The 19356-nt window shown below is 42.3% G+C and overlaps 2 protein-coding genes and 1 pseudogene across 2 annotated transcripts in view; 1 reads left to right on the top strand and 2 right to left on the bottom strand.

The window, feature by feature from the left end:
• Positions 1 to 9803, bottom strand: part of LOC139753716 (probable G-protein coupled receptor Mth-like 1) — a 37626-nt gene extending 27823 nt beyond the window's left edge. The window contains exons 1-2 of the mRNA XM_071670452.1: positions 8545 to 9803; positions 155 to 1307 (exon numbers count right to left, since the gene is read on the bottom strand). Coding sequence (XP_071526553.1) covers positions 155 to 1307; positions 8545 to 9021 — 1630 coding nt within the window. The 5' untranslated portion in view covers positions 9022 to 9803. The remainder of the gene's footprint in view (positions 1 to 154; positions 1308 to 8544) is intronic.
• The window catches only part of LOC139753718 (zinc finger CCHC-type and RNA-binding motif-containing protein 1-like), a 95501-nt gene extending 77160 nt beyond the window's left edge, over positions 1 to 18341 (top strand). The window contains exon 5 of the mRNA XM_071670453.1: positions 18216 to 18341. Coding sequence (XP_071526554.1) covers positions 18216 to 18326 — 111 coding nt within the window. The 3' untranslated portion in view covers positions 18327 to 18341. The remainder of the gene's footprint in view (positions 1 to 18215) is intronic.
• Positions 1321 to 3389, bottom strand: LOC139753717 (uncharacterized; annotated as a pseudogene).
• Positions 18342 to 19356: the final 1015 nt, after the last annotated feature.

The following is a 19356-nucleotide window of genomic DNA, read 5'->3' as shown; positions in this document are numbered from 1 at the left end:
AAAAACCACCACCAAGAACAGTCTTGCTTGCCTAAGTATTATCGGCTAGAGAATAAAGAACATCATATTCCTACACCCGAATATTCTGCGATGCAATTGGTTTATTCCTAAACATACCAATATATCAAAAAGAAAAAAAAAAATAAATACTTACCCATTACAATACAAAGGGATGCATCCAACGCTTTGCTGAACCGAAGCTGAATGAAGGCTGAGCCGTATGCTATTACGAGAGAAAGGACGTAACACAGTTGGTACCAGCCACCATTTTGCAGCATCGCTGGCACCAGGCAGTAACACAACACCGTCAGGAACGAGAAGACGAGGGAGATGACGTAACAAATCGGGAACACTATGTAACGAGCTTCATCCCAAGCTGACTGTTTTAGTGGACAAACTAGACTTTTGTCTGCCACCGTGCCTTTGTTATCAGAAAATTTATCAACGCAGTAGTCACGTGCAGGGAAGGATCTACCATTGGACAGTAAATAACCATTCTCATTGATGGAGATATCTTCCATTAACAAGAATGGATTACATAATGGATACCCCGTCACCGTCTTATACTGAGGAGGTGTGGCCGAGAAGGGTGGCTCAAAGGTTGCATTATCAGAGGCAACACATTTATATAGAAAAGTGTCCATTACTTCCCCTAAGTCACAGCATTTGCGAACACATATGCTGTCATTACATATCTTACGGTGACGCTCTTCTGGGTCAGAGTAACAGAAGTTGACAGTGTACTCCACAGATCCAACATAATTCATCTTCGCGTCCACACAAAATTTAGGAGGATACGTGTATTTTCGAGTCCTTTTTTCTGTTGCCGGCCAGACATGTAAAAGACCTGTTGGAAGTGCAATCAAATGAGATTCATGGTTGAAGACTGCTAATGATTTCAGGGGCTCATTGGTACAACTGATTGGGTTGTAATGATTTCTGATAACTGGCCAGTCTATACTGTCTTTAAAAGGGGCAGTCGAGATGGAAGGCGTGAGCAAGTCTGGGGTGCGGGCAGGACGACATACACCTTCCTTTAGGGCCTGACCTGGCGGGCAGCAGGTGGGTACAGAGGGCGGAGGGATACACGCCTTCATCATCCAGGTAAGGGCTCCATGCTCATCCAGGAGGTGGGTAACACAGTAGTTGTTTATGCGCAGATCATGAAGGGCACCAGCTTCTTCCAAGACGATGTCGCCGCGATTGCGCAAGTAGAACTGTCCTTTGGTAAAGTTCATCTGACGATGATCGTCTTCCACATCACAGTGAAGATCATGTACAGCCACATGCAAAGTTGCCACAGAATTCTGTGAATGGAAATAGCTTTTTGAGCGCACTTGTAGCTAAGAGTTTCTGTGTACAGTGATGAGTCTAGACGGATGCTTAACCAAATGAGGACAAATCTATTCCAGGACTGAATACTTACATTCGGCATTTGTTCTCAGTCGGAAATGGAGTCACGAAATACCAGGTATCTAAGATGAAAAATACATGCAATCAGTGAGAATTAATGTCATTACAGATAACTATGCTAATTTACCCTACTATACGTTTCAGCGGCGCGGCAGACAAACGCTGTTTTTCGCAAATATCTCGTAAACGATTCATTGTATCATTATGATATTTCAGCACACTGCCTTTAACACCCGGGCCAAATGTATGGCTGACATACCACATTGCTATATGTGTTATGTGAGGAGTTTACTCGTGAAAAATAATATAAAGCCCAGTAGTCATATTGACGCTTTCGAAGGAAATTGTGCAAACCCTCCCAATTCCCCCCTTCTCGCCCTCGTTATCCCTCCTCTTCTCCCCCTAACTCCTCATCACCCAACCTTGTGTCCCTCCCTATTTTCCCATAACTTTAGTATATAATTATGATAGAATGTTATGTAGGTGTATATGCATAGGTATGATTATTAACTAGCAGTATGGTACAATTCCATAGACGCAAGACGTATTTCACATTGATAATTACTGTGCAACAGCATATTTACATACATGTAGTATGTAGAAGGTCGATTTTACATTCCTTATGTTCAACCAAGTGAACACGATGTACTGCCATTACCTGTGGTCTGGACCTTCTAGGAAATGTTATTGCTGTTATCAGTACATGCTGTGTACCTACCCACCATAAACTGTTAATCTGGTCCAGTTAATATACTGTCAGTTTGTTGACTGGTCTCCTTCATATCTATATTATCACGAAATTATAATCTGCATATATTTTCGCCCTCTATACATACATATATATATATATATATATATATATATATATATATATATATATATATATATACAATACTGTAGGAATAGAATGATGACAACATGAGAAAACCAAATTTATTCGTAATCACTATCAAAGAAAACGTCATCGTCTTCATCATCATTGGCGATGTTAATAATAACGGGTTCGACTCCCTCGTGTATGTTGTCAGTTCTCCAGTATTCTTCTTCAAATTTATGGGAGTGTTGAACAGCTCCCGCCCACACGTCGTTGTGTACCAATTTCCTGGCTTCTTCCAATCTTGCCTTTAGGTCCGTCCGGGTAAACCGCTGGAGTGTGGAGCGCACATGACGCTCCATAAATCCCCATACTTGCTCGATGGCGTTGAGCTCGGGGTGGCCAGGTGGCAACCGTATGACCTTGTGGCCCCACATACGGATGGTGTTGTGGATCTTATACTGGGGCTGTGGATGGTTCTGCTGGCAGAGGACCAGCAGCTCAGGGCAAGTGGCAGCAGGTGGGATGGAAATCTTGCGCTGCTCCAGCCACCTGATTAGGTCCGCCTTCCTGGTGGCTGTGGTAGGGCATCGACTCTCCTCCGTCAGCTGGTTGTGGTATGGTGCATTGTCTAGCACAAGTACCGATGGCTCTAGCAGTGACGGAAGGAGCTGCGTTGTTAGCCATAGCAGGAACAGTTCGGTATTCATTTCTCCATGATAATCACCCTGGTTGGTCTTGGTTGGGTAGCACAGGTATGAGCCGTCAACAAAGCCTTCGTCCGTGCCACCTGCGACCACTACAAATCGCTCCCCTTCACCAGGTGGTACCTGACGACTGTACGTGGTGTTGCTTGGAGCCTGTGTGGTATCTACCCACTCCCTACTATGGCCCATCCTGGTGGTAAACCACGTCTCATCCACATAAACCACCTTCCTTCCCTCCTCTCGGTGGCGCTGTAGAGCACGGAGAGCGTCAATCCGACGACACACAACGTCCAGCGATTTCCTCCTTACATACATCTTTCGCTTGTGACAGTCTGTATTGAAATCCCATGGTGTGTAGGATCTGCCAAACTGTTGTGTCAGAGGTATCCTCCGGGAGGATACCATATGTTTTCAGGTCGGCTGATATGACTCTCAGGGTTAAATAGTTTTCCGAAAACTTTTTGTGGATGTGGCGCCGTACTGCACCGACAGTAAAGTTATCACAAACAGCCGATGTAGGTGGTGGTGGTGGTGCCGGTGTGGAAGGGAAGGCTGTGGTGGTGGTGTTGACTATGCCCCTCACTCTTGACACAGCCATGCCCACGATGTGCGCAACTCGCTCGTAAGGCCCGTGTGCATAAAAATTAATGTTGTTTACACATTTCGTCTCACCTCACTGTGATAATTAATATGACATTGCGACACAATACAGTCTGCTTTACTTTCATATTTCATATGTATATAAACGTAATAATGTACGCTCGAACCAGAATATATTGTCTAGGCACCTATTCAAACTTATGTACGTTCTGCCGCGGGTGCATTCACGTTTGTACAACATGACAAGACGAAGAACAAACGCTGTCTTGCATCCACGGGGGCAGAAGGACAACATTGTTGCTGATGACCGCGCCTCGGTAGTCGCTAGAGTTGTAGCCTTGGGATGGGGGTACCCCATACCTCAGAGAGGGGGAGGGGATATGGGGGGACTGTGGATATTATATTAAGGCATATATTTCATTTAAAAACGTAGAGAACACATGAAGTACCCATAAACGGTTTCATTTGGTTGTCCAAAACCAAAACTGACTTCATCCTTCTGGTCGCCGTCGACACGTCGGTTATTAACAACGGGATTACCTGTTGCTTTCATGGTCGTTTGACGCACTCTGGTCTTCACGTCCACACTCAATAACTGTATTACATATCATTACTAATGTATGATACGTATATACATACTGTCATACCTATTGTTTATGTACGTAATTAGAATACGACAAAATCAAATATAGACAATGGATGGTGTAAATATTGGGATGAAGACGGAAATGTGGAGGGAGATACTGCGATATTTTTTTTTTTTTGGGGGGGGGGGGGTGGTCTTGGGGTGTTCGAGGTGCTGAGGGAGGGTTAGACGAGTACCCCACACTCGTCCAATTCTCTGTAACGCCTTCGATATGATGACTGGCGTAAGCTTAATATGACTCTGTAAACTCCTCACATAGCACATATAGCAATGTGGTATATCAGCCATAAATTAGGCTCGGGTGTTAAGGATAGTGTGCTGAAATATCATAGTGATACAACCATTCGTTTAGCAGAAACCTGTGAAAACCAGCGTTTGTCCGCCGCTGAAACGTATAGTAATTCAAAACTAAAAATATAAATGAGCACATAAACTCCTAAAAATCCTACAGATAACTATGCCAATTCATCCTAGTTCAAAACTAAAGAAATAAATGAGTGACAAATAAACTAAAAAAAATCCTAGTATAAATTATCACACCTAATATGCTTCTTACATTTGTACGAACTCTTAACAGAATATGTTCAGGTATTAGAATCAGAGAATTCCTCCCAGAATTCACTCGTTCTGGGGTACAGTATATTCAACAGAGTGACATGGGAAAAAAAGTAGGCGATGGTGTCTTACTCTTTGTTGAAGCTTATCCAAATCCTGTGCTGAAAATGTTGTAGCTGTTTACAAAAGACTTCATTTTTGTATAAATCAAAGTTTCAAATGAAATTAACATTAGGATTGGTTTATAGGCCACTAGCACAGACACAGACACCTGAGGTAGACAAGACTATATGATCAGGTGGAAGAAATTAGCAATGAAAACGATTCGACCACTGTAAGGGTGTAAGCTATACCTAAATCTCTTTGATAGTGCCTTAATACAATTAGCTGATAAACCTACGCGCGAATATATTACATTTAGTTCTAATGTTGAAGTCCGAGAAAAGTTTGATACAAATGATCACCGTCTAATTACTTTAAGAGTTAACTTTCAACATTGTTTGTAATGCTAGTTGATAAGCGCAAAAAAAAAAAAAAAAAATTAGACATGCAAATTTCAAATATTTTTGCACCATTAACAGGCAAACTTGGGATGATATCATGAATGAAAGCGATATGGACGTAGCTTAAGAAAGCTTGAGTAATACGTTTAAAGCAGGGCGGGTACATTTGCGCCAGTGCGTAGTAGACGGTCGTTTTCCAATGCAAAGCCAAAATGGTGGAACGATGACATAAAGAAGAGTCTGTTGTCTAATAAAGCAGCACACAAGAAGCTCTGAAACCATTAACCAGCTTGATAGAGCAAATTATGTAAGTATGCGTAGAAAGAACTAATGAGACATACGGCAAAGTAGAACGCCAGTATGAACCGTATATTGCTGAAATTAGCAAAAGAGACGCGGAGTTTTATGGGTATGTTAGAAACAAGAGAATCATAATCATCACTTAGTCAACTGGTCCAATAATAACTGAAAACGGTGCTTTGGTTCACGACAATAAAATCATGAAAATTTAAAGTGAATTTTCGCTGCTGCATTTACAACTGGAATCCATTTGCAATGTAGAGGAAATAATTTTGCAACACATGGATATATGAGCTGAAGATACAGTATCAGCACTAAGTGAAATGAAAAATAAAAACAGCAGGTCTAGAGAAGTTTTATCCCAGGACAATGGAAGAGAAAACTAAGTGTTAAACCCTTGACTACTCTTCAATAAATCACCTGCTAAGGGGGAAAGTTCCAGAGGAAACTTGCTAATGTATCACTCATTTTTTAAAAGAAATAATGAATCACTGCCAGGAAATTATCGTCCAGTAAGTCTGTTGTTGGCAAACTTACGGAAGCCATCATTCGGGATAAGACTGATTTCGACGAAATAGTTCAAGTCTGACAAAGTTGCTTTATTTCTTTCATGACATAAAAACATGTATGATGATCAACGATGTCTCCGGACCGGTTCTCTCTCTCTCAAACGTGTTAATGATTTTGATAAGGGGCTGCACTGTAAGCTATCGAAATTCGCAGACTGTACTAAGCTGGGGAAATATATCCACGACAGAAATTGTACAGTGGCAGCTTCAAACGGACAAATTGATGGACTGGGCTCACAGGTGGCAAAATAATTCTAATGTTGATAAGTGCAAAGTTTACACGTCGGTAGTAACAATGAAAAGGTAGGCTACAGTATGAAATCTATTGAAGTGCAAGAGATAAATGAGGAAAAGGACCTGGGCACTATACTCTCTGGTGATCCAAAACCAAGGAAAGAGTGCACAGAGGCAGTTAAAAAGGCGAAAAAAATGCTTGAGGTTATAGGTAGGGAAATTATCCTTACTGTTTTGCTAGTCACTCGTGCGTCCCCATCTTGAATAGTGTGTTCAATTTTGGTCACCCTACTTGAAGAAAGACACAGAGATAGAATGCTACCGAGATGATTTCCGGACTGAGAAACAAGTCCTATATCAGCCGACTAAACTTAAATCCATTTAGTTTAGAAAAGAGAACGGTAAGAGATGATCTGATACGGGTATTTAGAATTATCAACGGCTTCGATAATCTCCATGTAACGATTTACATTGAGATTGACTCGTCTGATTTAACTCGTATAATGGTCACAAACCCGTGGGAAAACTTTTTACCAAGAATAAGGCGAAATACTTTTTCTTCAACAGGAGTGTTAACATATGAAATAATTTACTAGTTACAGAGGTTGAAAGTAGTACCTACCATACGTACGTTTAGGCAAAGACGATAAATATTTCGCTTCTAATCCATTATTTGCGCCCCCTTAGCTACATGGAAAGTTTATTTTAATAAGTACGCATTTCTACTCTTACCACACTTCATGGTTAAAGCTTACCACACTTCATGGTTAAAGCAAGCTCCTCGTAAGGTATAGTCGACTGATGCACCTTATTCTCGACGTTTCATTCATACTGTTTAATGTGTTTGCTGATATACGGGATTTCCCAGAAAGTCTGGATACAAAGGGAGAAATAAAATGTTTAGTCTTAATCTATTACTCACAGTGCCAGCCATTAGCAGCTATACACATACCAGTTCTTGAACGAATATTTCTTTGAATGCTTAAGACAGAAAACAATGATCCACGCATGTTTTGTATTTTATTATTTTTTTTTTTCGTGAAAGAAGAAAAGTGACACGCCTTCCTCTGGCATTTTTCTGAAACAAGTAGAAACACCCGTTCCACTTTCTCTTGACTGGTACACCGTGACATCAACGTGTTTCCCTCTCCCAAAATATGTAAAACTGATATTTCAATCTTTTCTACTTTAAGAATATGCTTATTTTCCCGTGGTTCTACACTTCCAGGAAACCCTATACATTGCAATTTTTTCCAGTACAGCGTTTATTCTAACAAAACTTTGAAATATTTCAAACTGACTCAAAATTTGACGGACATTGGTAAAAAAAAAAAAAAAGAATGATTGAGTTTTTTTCCAGTATGTCAGGAAATGATAAACAGATGAGACAAAAAGCAATTAAACCCTACGGTGATTCCCAACATGTAGCGCAACGAAAAAGCCTGGCGACTGACAAAGGTTGGGACGCTAAGAGAAGAGGCCTAAGCATTATGAGAGGCCTGGGGCGTTACGATAAGAGCCTAGCTTGTTACGACAGGCTCTTAGAATGATATAGCAAAGTTTCAAGGGACGCAGGATCAGTGAGAATCAGTTACATCATTGGGGCGGTATTGCAAACCCATGGGCCCTAACCAAAGACTCAGGATTACTGATATATAAGCCCAAAGGGCATCATCCTAGACTAAATGGGCTGTAGTGCAAACTAAGGGGTCGCTCTTCAGACTCATGGAAAGCTTTTACAGTGTCTAAAGCGCTACCTTTAAGCTCATTGGGCATTAGTACTGGCCTAGAAGGCTGGACTATGGTCAAAGTGTTAACAAAGGTTCATGATATTCTAACACAAGATAAAAAGGCTAAAATATCTGATAAAGGAATGCTTCGACAGACTCAAGTCGGGCAGCTACAGTTTTATCAGTTCCTTTTCATCCCTCCTGTAAATAGCTGTTAATGTTCTATCTAGAATAAGATCAAACTGAAGACCAGCTTTGGGGTTATTCATGCATCTGGATTTTCATTCATCAATGGCTTCCCGGTAAGGGCCGGGATAATTAGAAGGATCTTCTAACTGTACCCTACATACCTGCCCACCTACCAAAAATCTTACCTAATATGTATTACATGCAGGCTGAAGTGTCCAAATGATTATCAACATGATGGGAAAACAAAATCTATTTTAGACAAGATGAAATATGCAGTTTCTTACCAACTTCGAAGTAGATTCTATATGGATCATGGTGCCTGACTGGTACTTCTGGCACCCGGTCGGTGTCAGCACTTCCTCGCCGCCACAGATACACTTGACCAGCTGGTTTGGACGCGTTGGCACCCTGTCATTCTTCTGATGGGTTACGTCTCGAGCAGCCTCGCTGACTTCTTCAGAAGTGCTGGTGGTCGTTTCCTCAGAGACGACCACGTCCGTTCGCTGTTTAAAACTTGCATCCTCCTTCGTGGTCAGCTTCTGAGGGTCGTCTGTGCTGACTACCGTCGCCTCCGGTAATGCAGAAGGGGTAGTGTTGTCTCCTACTGAAAGTAAAGCTTCTGAGGAAGTATGCGGAGGTGCAGAGGACGACGTGGTCAACCCTGACCTGTTGACAGAGCCAGTAACGCCAGCTGACGCCACCGCCACAGTGGTGGTGATCACCACAAACGTCACTAAACCTGGAAATATCTCACTCGACATCTTCCAGGCTCAAATAACTTCGAGCGCGGATTAATTGCAAATCTATAAACACATCCAGCTACACGAACACAGATTAACGGCAAATTCACTAGTTAGCCAAATTCCAGTTGGCTTCAATGGTATCTTTCCAATCCCGTAAACTGAAAATGGTGTCAACTCATAAAACAGTACAGTATTTTCCAAATTTTCCCCACACAGCACTAAAAGTAAACAAACTATGGACCGTTGGAGAGAGCGCTACAAGGTACAACCACACACTTCAACTTCGATGCCGACACTGCGTATAAAACAAGTGATCAAGGGTACGACCCCTCTCCGGTACGATGCCTATTAGTCTTTACTGGCAACATTATTTTTGTTTTACCTGCATCGTAATTCATGTGTTTTGTATGTAAATATTAACATGTTTTTAGTATTGCTGAGATGTTAAAGATGATGATAATATGTCATGAAAAGGCGCTGAATATGGAATAATGCCCATGAAAAAAAGACTAACTGGCGACTGAAAAGAGTGCGCAATTGTTGCTGGAACTCTTATTTTCCATGTATGTCAACGGTGGTTGTTCAAATATAATTTCCACAAGCGGAAGCACAGATACTCAAGGTAAGGATACACAGACACACAAACACATTTCAATTAGACATTGGTACTATAAACGTAAAACCAGCAAAATTTTACGTTGACAGTAAACACAGGTAGATTAATTCCCCTGTCGTATCCCCTGTCGTATCTTAACGTTGATGGTACACAAGAATAATTCCCTTGTGGTATCATAACGTTGACAGTAAACCTCTCGTAGATTAATTCCCCTATAGTACAATCACAAAAAAAAAATATAAAAATTGTTGTCTAAAATAAGTTCCAAAGAAATCTCACAGCCAAATTACTTTATACACTTCTGTCCTAGGAGAAATCTCTTATTGTCTACTTGAAACAATATGCTGCTTCGCTTTTTAAGTCAATGGAATCAATTTTTCACAGTATATATACACACGGTACTTTTGTGGCAGATACATGTTCAAAGTTTTCTTGATGAAGGTTGTTTCGTTCACTTGGTTTGAAGCTTGTAGACTACCAGGGTCATTTCAGGCCGTAATACGTCATTATGTTAACCAATTAAAAGGTGAAAGAATACCTGGAGGTGTTCATGTTGATTCTACAGCCACACCATCACGACATACATGGCCCTTGTCAACTGGAATCTAGACCAGCTTCCATCGCAGCAACAGTAGCGTAAACGTAACCCTCTGTATTCATTAACAGTACAGCATACCTGTAATGTAACTCACACAGGATGTAAGAGATATGAATATGACATCAGAATCTAAGTAAGAGGATATGAATATGACATCAGAATCTAAGTAAGAGGATATGGAAGAGACTGCCATATTACGTAAGATGTGTTCAAAGTCTCGTCAACTCTCAAAGTCAGACTGAGAAAGTATGTTACTTATTTTCTCTTTACGATGGAGGCTCCAGTCATGGACAAAAGTCCACATTAAGGCCGGGCCTTGACTGAAATACAGAGAGGTTAATGAAAGGGAAAACGAAGAGATAGGAGTAAGTATCTACGAATTTTGGGGGAAATGAAAAGCCTGTCGTTTGAAATGTGTCAGGCCATAGTTAATGGGAAAGACATGAGAGGGTGGAGAGTTGTAAAGTTTCGAAGCGAAGGGAAAGAAATAATTATCAAAACGGCCTACCCTTGAGTGGCTGAACAGCGACGCAGTTATCATGTGACGCAGTAGCTTGCCGAATATTATGTGGTTTAGCTTGTGGGTCGGGGGGCACACAAGCAGCCAGCTCTCGGTAGCCATACAAAGTAATACCTGTAGAAGAGGGAAAGTGAACCAACATAGGAAGCAAAACTAGAGCCACCCCAGACGCAAGAGCAGTGCTCCATACGTGGACGGATCAACCCTTTGTATAAACGAAGCAACTGTCCGGAAGAAAAGAAATTTCGATACCTAAACAGGACTCCCAGTTTCTTAAAGGCAGACTTGGCTATTTCCGGAATGTGGGGTTTCCAAGATAAAGTGAATGTTACCGAAATATCAAGTATGTTCAATGGGGTCAAGTGGTGGAATTAGTGAACCGTCAAAGGAGAAAGGAAAGTGGTAAGGAAGTTTCGGATGTGAGAGGGGAAGAAAATGGGTTTTAGAGGCATGAAACTTACCCAGATTTCGTCTAACCCGCTGAGATATCCTGTCCATGTCGTAGTTTCCAGAGGAAGGTGTATCAAGACGAGATGCAGATCATGTGAAAAAAGAAGGAGCAGATTTTATGGATGTTGAGGAATGCAGTCTTTAGTCGTCTACGTTTAAGTGCAGTTATTTGTGGAAGAAAGGAAATCGTTGATAAAAAAAGAAGAAGTGTAGGAGAAAGGACAGAACCCTGAATGACACCGCTGTTGATGGAGAAACGGGGGCAGAGGATGATCCATCCACCAACAACAACGGAGACAGATCGGCCGAAGAGGAAGCTAGATATGAGGGAGCAAAGTGAGAGAGGGAAGCCAAAAGAAGGGAGCTTAGAGATGAGACCCCGATGCCACATCCTGTCAAAAGCTTTGGAAATATCAAGGGCAACACCACAAAGCTCCCCCCAAATTTTCAGGGATGATAACTTATAATCAGACATTACTAAGATAGGAAGGAATATCACTAGTGGATATTGCCTTACGGATCAGAGAGAAGACTGTAAGATTCAAGATGTCTGAGGATGTGGGAGTTGAGGAGGGATTCAAAGACTTTGGAAATGGCAGATGTCAAAACAATAGGATGATAGTTAGGGGGGTTAGAACAGTCACCCTTATCAAAGAGGGGATGTATCAACGCTTGTTTCATGAGAGAAGGAATAGTTATGGTTCTTATGCAGAAGCGGATACACACATGAACAAAGCGTAGGTGCTCATTCGGGGGCACACTCTTTCAGGAAACGAGGGTGAATGCCATCAGGACCATAAGTCTTGCTTGCGTTTAGAGAGAAAAACGCTTTTCAAACAGTTAGAAAAGTGATTACAGGGAGGGGCATAGGATTAGAAAGAGGAGCATCAGAGATGAGAAACGGGAACCAAAGAGAGTTACTTTGTCTTCAGGATAGACAGCTAGAGTACCAACAGAACGGAAAAGTGAAGGAAAGGTAGAGCGACAGGAGGTGTTAGCGATGCCCTTAGTTAAAGACCAGAGAGACCTATCAGTGGATGACGAGGAGAGGTTATCGCACTCCCTTCGAATAAAGGAACGCTTCACCTCACGGATAGCTTGCTTGCTTACACCGATTACGAACAAGGGGGGGGGGGGGTTATTAGGTCAGGCCATCATCATTCCAAAGAGTTGTAACGTTACGTTAAAAGACTGCATTCTCGGGCTTCAGGTCTGAGTTCACCAGGCTAAAGGCGACCGGACAGACGTTCGGAGGAAGCCGTGCCAAAACCGTGTGTTATATACTTTATACCATAATCTTTCTTTTCTTCTACACATACTTTCTTTTCATTTCTTTTTCTCTGTGCTGACACGAAATACAATGGAGAATGATCTCTTTTAATGGTTATGTATCATGAAATAGATTAGTGGATGTTATGGAAGGTTATATTTCGTATTTGAAATCAGTGTTGCTTTCCAGAATAAAAGAAAAATATATACTGTTCTAATCCAGCTTTTTTGGGCATCCTGTTTGTATAATAGGCTACTACTGACCTTATTCTATTTCAGCCAGGCTACTGCTGACCTTATTCTATTTCAGCCAGGCTACTGCTGACCTTACTCTATTTCAGCTAGGCTACAGCTGACCTTACTCTATTTCAGCCAGGCTACTACTGACCTTATTCTATTTCAGCCAGGCTACTACTGACCTTATTCTATTTCAGCCAGGCTACTACTGACCTTATTCTATTTCAGCCAGGCTACTGCTGACCTTATTCTATTTCCACTAGGCTATTACTGACCTGACTCTTTTTCGACTAGGCTATATTGATGACCTTATTCTATTTCCTTCCTAGGCTGCTGCTGACCTTATTCTCTTTCCCTCCGGGTCACAGAGGCCCCGACATTCTCTGAGTGACCTATATTCCTCGTGGACAAAGGTAATACTAAAAATAACATAGAGAATCTTAACGTGTTGTATGACCGTCGAATGATGGAACTCCCCAAGCTTATCTGTTTACCTGCCGCATGCGGCACACAGTCAGTCAATCTCTGGCGTGTTTCTTGAAATTTTACCTTCCACTTGGCTACCTCGGCTGAATTATTTACTTTACTAAGGAGTAAGGGCGTTAGCAACCACCCAACTGCGTATTTCTTCGTTCATACATGTGTTGACGCACTAGCATATCTATAAACCTGTGCATTCTAGTCCATTTTCGCTCGTATTTATATTTTCTGTGTGTGTGTGTGTGTGTGTGTGTGTGTGTGTGTGTGTGTGTGTGTGTCATTCCCTTTCATATGCAAGTGAAAAGCAATGCTGGAAACGGTAAACTAGTTACCAGGAAATAGCCATCTAAAACCTAGTTTCACTTCACAAGTGGGAAAAAAGAAATGATTGGCACAGAATTCAAAATAACATTCATTACACTTGTCTCATGCAGCCGGTAGAACACGCACATGAAGTCTTGTGCAAGAGAGGGGAATTCTGAGTTCCTGGAAATGTTAAAACGATTCGTACGAAAATTCGTAAAAATAGGCGATCGATTATTGCAAGATGGCATCTCCTGCTTGCAGGCCTGTCTTGTAACTACGTACCTACTGGCCTGAAACCAGAGAATGCGGCCTGTTTTGGACGTGATAATCAGCATGGAAGCCGAGTATGATGGGGAAAAAAAAAGAGGATGGAGGAATAGTGGGGAAGGGGTGGAGAATGGTGGAGAAGAGGGTAAGGTTATGGCGAAGTCATGGCACTCAGCAATGGTGACAAGGGGTCATGGTTAAGGTGCACGTAGATGATGCCTTCGTTGTGGTGCAGTTAATGTTATTATCATCACGGAGGTAAGGGCTTTCATACGCTGGTGAAAGAACTTGGTTCGAGTAGATGGGAGGCCGGGGTGGGTATGTCGAAGTTCGCAGGGGAGGGTGGAGAGTGGGATGTGGTTATGGCGAAGAGAAGGGAGCTGTGGCCACCCATGAATGGAAATAGATTATAGATAGATCAGGGTATACTAGAGAGAAAGCGTGGGTAGATATCTATCGGGTTTTAACCTGAAAGCCCTTAAGGGTATGATGCAGTCCTGAGTGTGTGGATGAGGAGTGTGAAGACATCGTAGCATTAATCATGTTACTGGGTTATCTCTAAGGCCTCTTAATGAAACTCAGAGGAATGGCAGAGGGAGTTATGGCTAAAAAAAGACCTGGCAATGACGACTAGAGCAACAGTGGGAGAAAGAGTTCATTGGTGACATCCAATTCCAGACGGTAAAACACACCAGCGAAGGTTTGCAAACAACATCATCGGACGAATCAATAAATATCACAATATATGGTCACCCGTTCCCATCAGCTAACTCTCCGCCAAACGTGTACTTACATAGGTTCCAGTATCACTTCCTTCAGCGCTTTAGCAGCTTCTTCACCACTTGATACTTATATGTGTTAGCTTCTGTAGGTGTTAATCCTCTATACGTCCGCCTAGGCTCACTCGATCCTTTGGTGTACACGGTCTTGAGGGTATCTCCGCGACTTTGTTGTGGTGGCAAGAAGACTGAGGACGTGTCCTGGCGTTCTTCGATCTAGCGATGCCAGTCTGTGTGGAGAGAAAGTGCTATAAATTCTAACAGAAATCGTGCAATGCAGTGAAAAGAGTATAATGAATCTCCCGCAATGACGGTAATAGGACACACTTTAATGATCTATATAGTTCTTAAAATACAGCATGAAAAGTCGTCATATCTAAGTGCTTTGAAGCATCCTCACGAGATGTCATTTCTATACAAGCTGCTGCACTGGGCTCAGAAAGTGACGGGTGTACCCAGGTGTCTTCTGTGACTCGAGTGTATACATAGCAAAATTCATCCGCCTTCAGCTGCTCAAATGAAAACACACTTCCTACTAAGTATGAATATTCACTTACCTTATCATACATCCAATACAAAATTCAACAGACGTTTATGAGTATTCAATGCATTTTTTACAATTTCGTCGTTAAATATGATATTTACTCATTAAGTTAAATATGACATTTATCTATTAATCTCTTTGTACATCGTCACAAACGTCACTCACATTTCTTAAGTTCCGGGAGTGGCTTGACGAAGAGCGTGTCGCAACTCATGGTAGACTTTTACGATTTCTATTGCGCCGCCTGGGGGAGGGAGAAGGACTGTAAGTCTGAAGTCTCACGCGTCCTCAAAAAGATGCTGAGTCAACGCAACGAGAGGCCGTGGGTGGGACGAAATGCTGTGGGCGGGAAGAACGGACAGGCCGTGGGCGGGACGACTGGCCGTGAGAACGAGAGGCCATAGGCGGGACGGACGAAAGACGACCACGTCGGACGAAGGGACTTGCTGTGGGCAAGCGAGCGGCGGGGTGATCAGGGAGACTGAAGGTCACGACACAGCTTCGAGGACGACTGCTGACCCTCGACCTGCTCCAGGTAGTGTAACAAGGACCAGTTGATAACGAAGGCGTTTATGACGGTCGGTCGTGGTACCAGATAACAGTAACTGGCAACCCTTGAATACACACACACACACACACACACACACACACACACACTTATACACAAACAGATCAAGAGGGAAACACTACTCTCCATAGAACAACATATTCCCAAAAAATTGTCGAATTTAAAGAGTCTGAAACACTTCGCAACAGCTTTTATTTATATATAATAATAAAAAAAACCATCTTTAAGAATTTGCACTTGAGCACCAAGCGCTTCCGTCTCCCCCTAGTTTAACTTCCCACTTCCAATCCTACCCCCTAACCCCCTTTCTTAGGACATCAAACATACCACCCCAACTCCCTTAAAATTTTCCTCCTAACATCCAGGTTGCAAAAGCGGCCCACTGACGTCATTGAGGCGAGGCAGCTGTGGACCAACCCAACCACCCGCCACCTACCGTCCTTCGCTAGCACTTGCAACAGATGCACCCAGCCGCCAGTCCATCTTCCTCAATCCCGGATATTTCCTGGCGGGAGACTTCGACTGCCGAAAAACAAAGTAAAGTCGTGTGGTCTTGTCCTACGACACTTGATACGTCACGTTATTCAAGCGTAAAATTCAGAAAACGGTTAATTTCGGTCGATCTTCGAAGGGCTTTAATCCTACATTTTCTCCGCCAAGGGAAAGAGGGGTTTTCCCCATGACGTGTTGGCTTGATGTGGCGTTGGTATAATGAATAAAAAAAAAAAGAAAGAAAAGTATGTAAACACACTAATGGATTAGTTACATTTCATATTTCTATCCATTCTCATAAACAGACCCCTTACGTCACAAACAACCTCGTTCCGGCCCATAGTTATGTTGCTGTTTGAATATATATATATATATATATATATATATATATATATATATATATATATATATATTTCTTTTTTTTTTTTATTTTGCTTTGTCGCTGTCTCCCGCGTTTGCGAGGTAACGCAAGGAAACAGACGAAAGAAATGGCCCAACACACCCCAAATACATGTATATACACACACGTCCCCACACGCAAATATACATACCCACACATCTAAATGTACACATATATATACACACACAGACATATACATATATGTACATACACACAATTCACACTGTCTGCCTTTATTCATTCCCATCGCCACCTCGCCATATATATATATTTCGCCTGCCGCGTTGCTGTGCGCTGAATCCATGAAAATCTATAAATTACACAGTTCATTATCATATGCTGACAGAGGTTTGAATCTGAATAAATCAGGTTGATGAGTCTTGTGAAAAGCCTTACAATGCTTTTGAAAAAAAAAAAAAAAGACATTCTAATTTCGGAGGGATTAGATGAGTTAATACCTCATTGTACATCTGATATATATATATACCTGGCGACATCATTCTTCCGTAAACTTTATATCAAACTCTCCTCCACTGTCAGCGATCATCCCGCTACGCACAATGACGGTGTCAAACCCTCTTAATTGCCCCTTCAAAAAACTGTTCTCGCCGACTTTTCCGGGCAGCGGTGGCGCTACTGCGCAGTATCGCGTGGAAAGAAAAAAAAAAGCAATTGTAACAAATGAATATTTACGAATTTTTCGACGTTGTCACGTTCCTGACAGCACGCCCGACGTGACCTCCTTCCTGTGGTTCAGTGGCCTCGGGGCATTTCAACGGAATAGAAGGATATGGCACCATTAATTTTCCCTTAGGTTCAATGCAATGTCGGCCCCCCACACGTACACACACTTTTGCTATCCTTATGACCAAAAAGGTTTTGACTTCCGCCTGCTCTTTGTGTCCGTCTGTCTGCTCGGGGTGTATCATGAACAGGAACTATCATCTGCTGGAGTCAAGATCATCAAGGGAGGCGACTCTAGTCGGATTTCTCTAAAGACGGAACATCACCTCGAGTGAGGAGCTCTGCGAACGGAATCGAAGATTTAATCAACAAATCAAGAGGATCTCTTTATGTAGGATATTCGATTCTACATGATCACACTGGATCCTCCTAATTTCTCGGGCTGCAACCCGGAAAATTTAGAGTCGACTAGATATACCCCCTTGGTCAAGATAAGAGGTCCTTTGAGAATCTACTTGTCAAGTAACAAGTTACTGTTTCCTCATCGGTCTCATGGAGAGTCGAACCCAGGTAAAGCCCTTTTTTTCCTCCCTTCGACAGCAAAAGGTTGTAGGTTTTCATACCCACGCAGTCAAGGGGGAACTATACTTATATTTTACAAGTGATTGGCAAACTTACATCGAGGGTGAAAACTCCCTTCAGTAGCACAGTGAAGTGGTCCTTAATTAATTCAAGTATTGTGTTCCTCTTTTGAGTTAATGGGTGCAGTCTTTGGACTGGAAGTACTCGACCTTGAAGCGTCTAGTTCCTCTTAAGTTTATAGACTTTGTACCATTCTCTTTCCATAGTCTTAGTAGTTAGTGGCAAATCAACAGCTATCTTCCCCTCTATTTTCAAAGTCTGTCACTAACTCTAGTTTTGTGACAAGTAATGTTTTCCACAACTATGCACTGACCTCACAGGCAGACTTCTAATTACAACCTAACTCTATATCTGTTTCAGCTCCGGTATCTGCATAGATTCCAAATGGTGTGTCTTCATACCTCGACAACAGGTCAAGAAGTAGCACCAAATATAGCTGAAGTTGGACTCGCATTGCTACCGTCACGTTGATCAAACACAATACAGGGACTGGATATATAAATAAAAGCTAATTCGCTGTCGTTCGGTGAGTTCTTAGAAGCGTTGGGTCTTACGCCGACGTAACTGAGTGGTATAGGAAGCAATCGCGGACGTGACTTCAAGCAGGAGGTTGTTGTTCCGTCTATGATCGGTCTGATCCTGCAACTCGCCTACAGTCTCCTGTGTTGCGGGTGATGGTTATACCAAAGAAACAATAATCACGAGGGCGTTGGATGGTCAGGGTTGAGGGGACAGATCGCGTACGATTGAGAGAGAGAGAGAGAGAGAGAGAGAGAGAGAGAGAGAATAATGCAGCTGAAGGTGGATAAGTAGATTTACGGTGTTCTACTTGAGTTTGGAGGTTTGCTGGTTGCTCTGCCTCTTTGCCAGCTTTGGGAAATGATATGGGGATGAATTGGGTGAAGAACCTAATGGCAACAGACTTATTAGTTTTCTTGGGCATGAGTTGATTCCAAAGGATGCTTTTAATAACAGCTATATGACAGAGTGGCCCGAATCTCACATGCTTGGGGATTCAACGCGCCAGATCATCATTTAAAACTCCCTAGTTTAACTCCAATATCTCATCCCCTTTACCTCTAACGTCTAACAACGTAGCCCTTCATCTATGTCTTTAACAAACATAAGAAAAGCTGATCCCATGACTGATCCCTGCAGCACACACACTCACTTGTGACGCCCAATCACTCTATGGGAGGACAAGCAATCACTAGATTTTGTTCATGTCCCGTCACCCAAGTCCATAACCAATGGAGTTCAACACCATACGTGCCAGGCGACTTAACTTATGCCTGTTATCTTTGATGCATGACTTTACGTGATGCACATGAACGATCTCGTCGAAAACCATGCTGTCACTCGGTGATTTAAGTGATAATCCTCTTGATGATATAAAATTACTGTCTCCTACGATGGTCTTCAGAAATCTGTCAACTACAGGGGGTCATGCTAATTGGGTGATAATTTCCGGACACGGGTTTGCTACCCCCTTTACATATCG

Source organism: Panulirus ornatus, chromosome 15 (assembly GCF_036320965.1).
Source record: "Panulirus ornatus isolate Po-2019 chromosome 15, ASM3632096v1, whole genome shotgun sequence".
Taxonomy (NCBI): domain Eukaryota; kingdom Metazoa; phylum Arthropoda; class Malacostraca; order Decapoda; family Palinuridae; genus Panulirus; species Panulirus ornatus.
The sequence above is the reverse complement of the archived record's forward strand: the minus strand, read 5'-3'. Positions and strand labels throughout refer to the sequence as shown.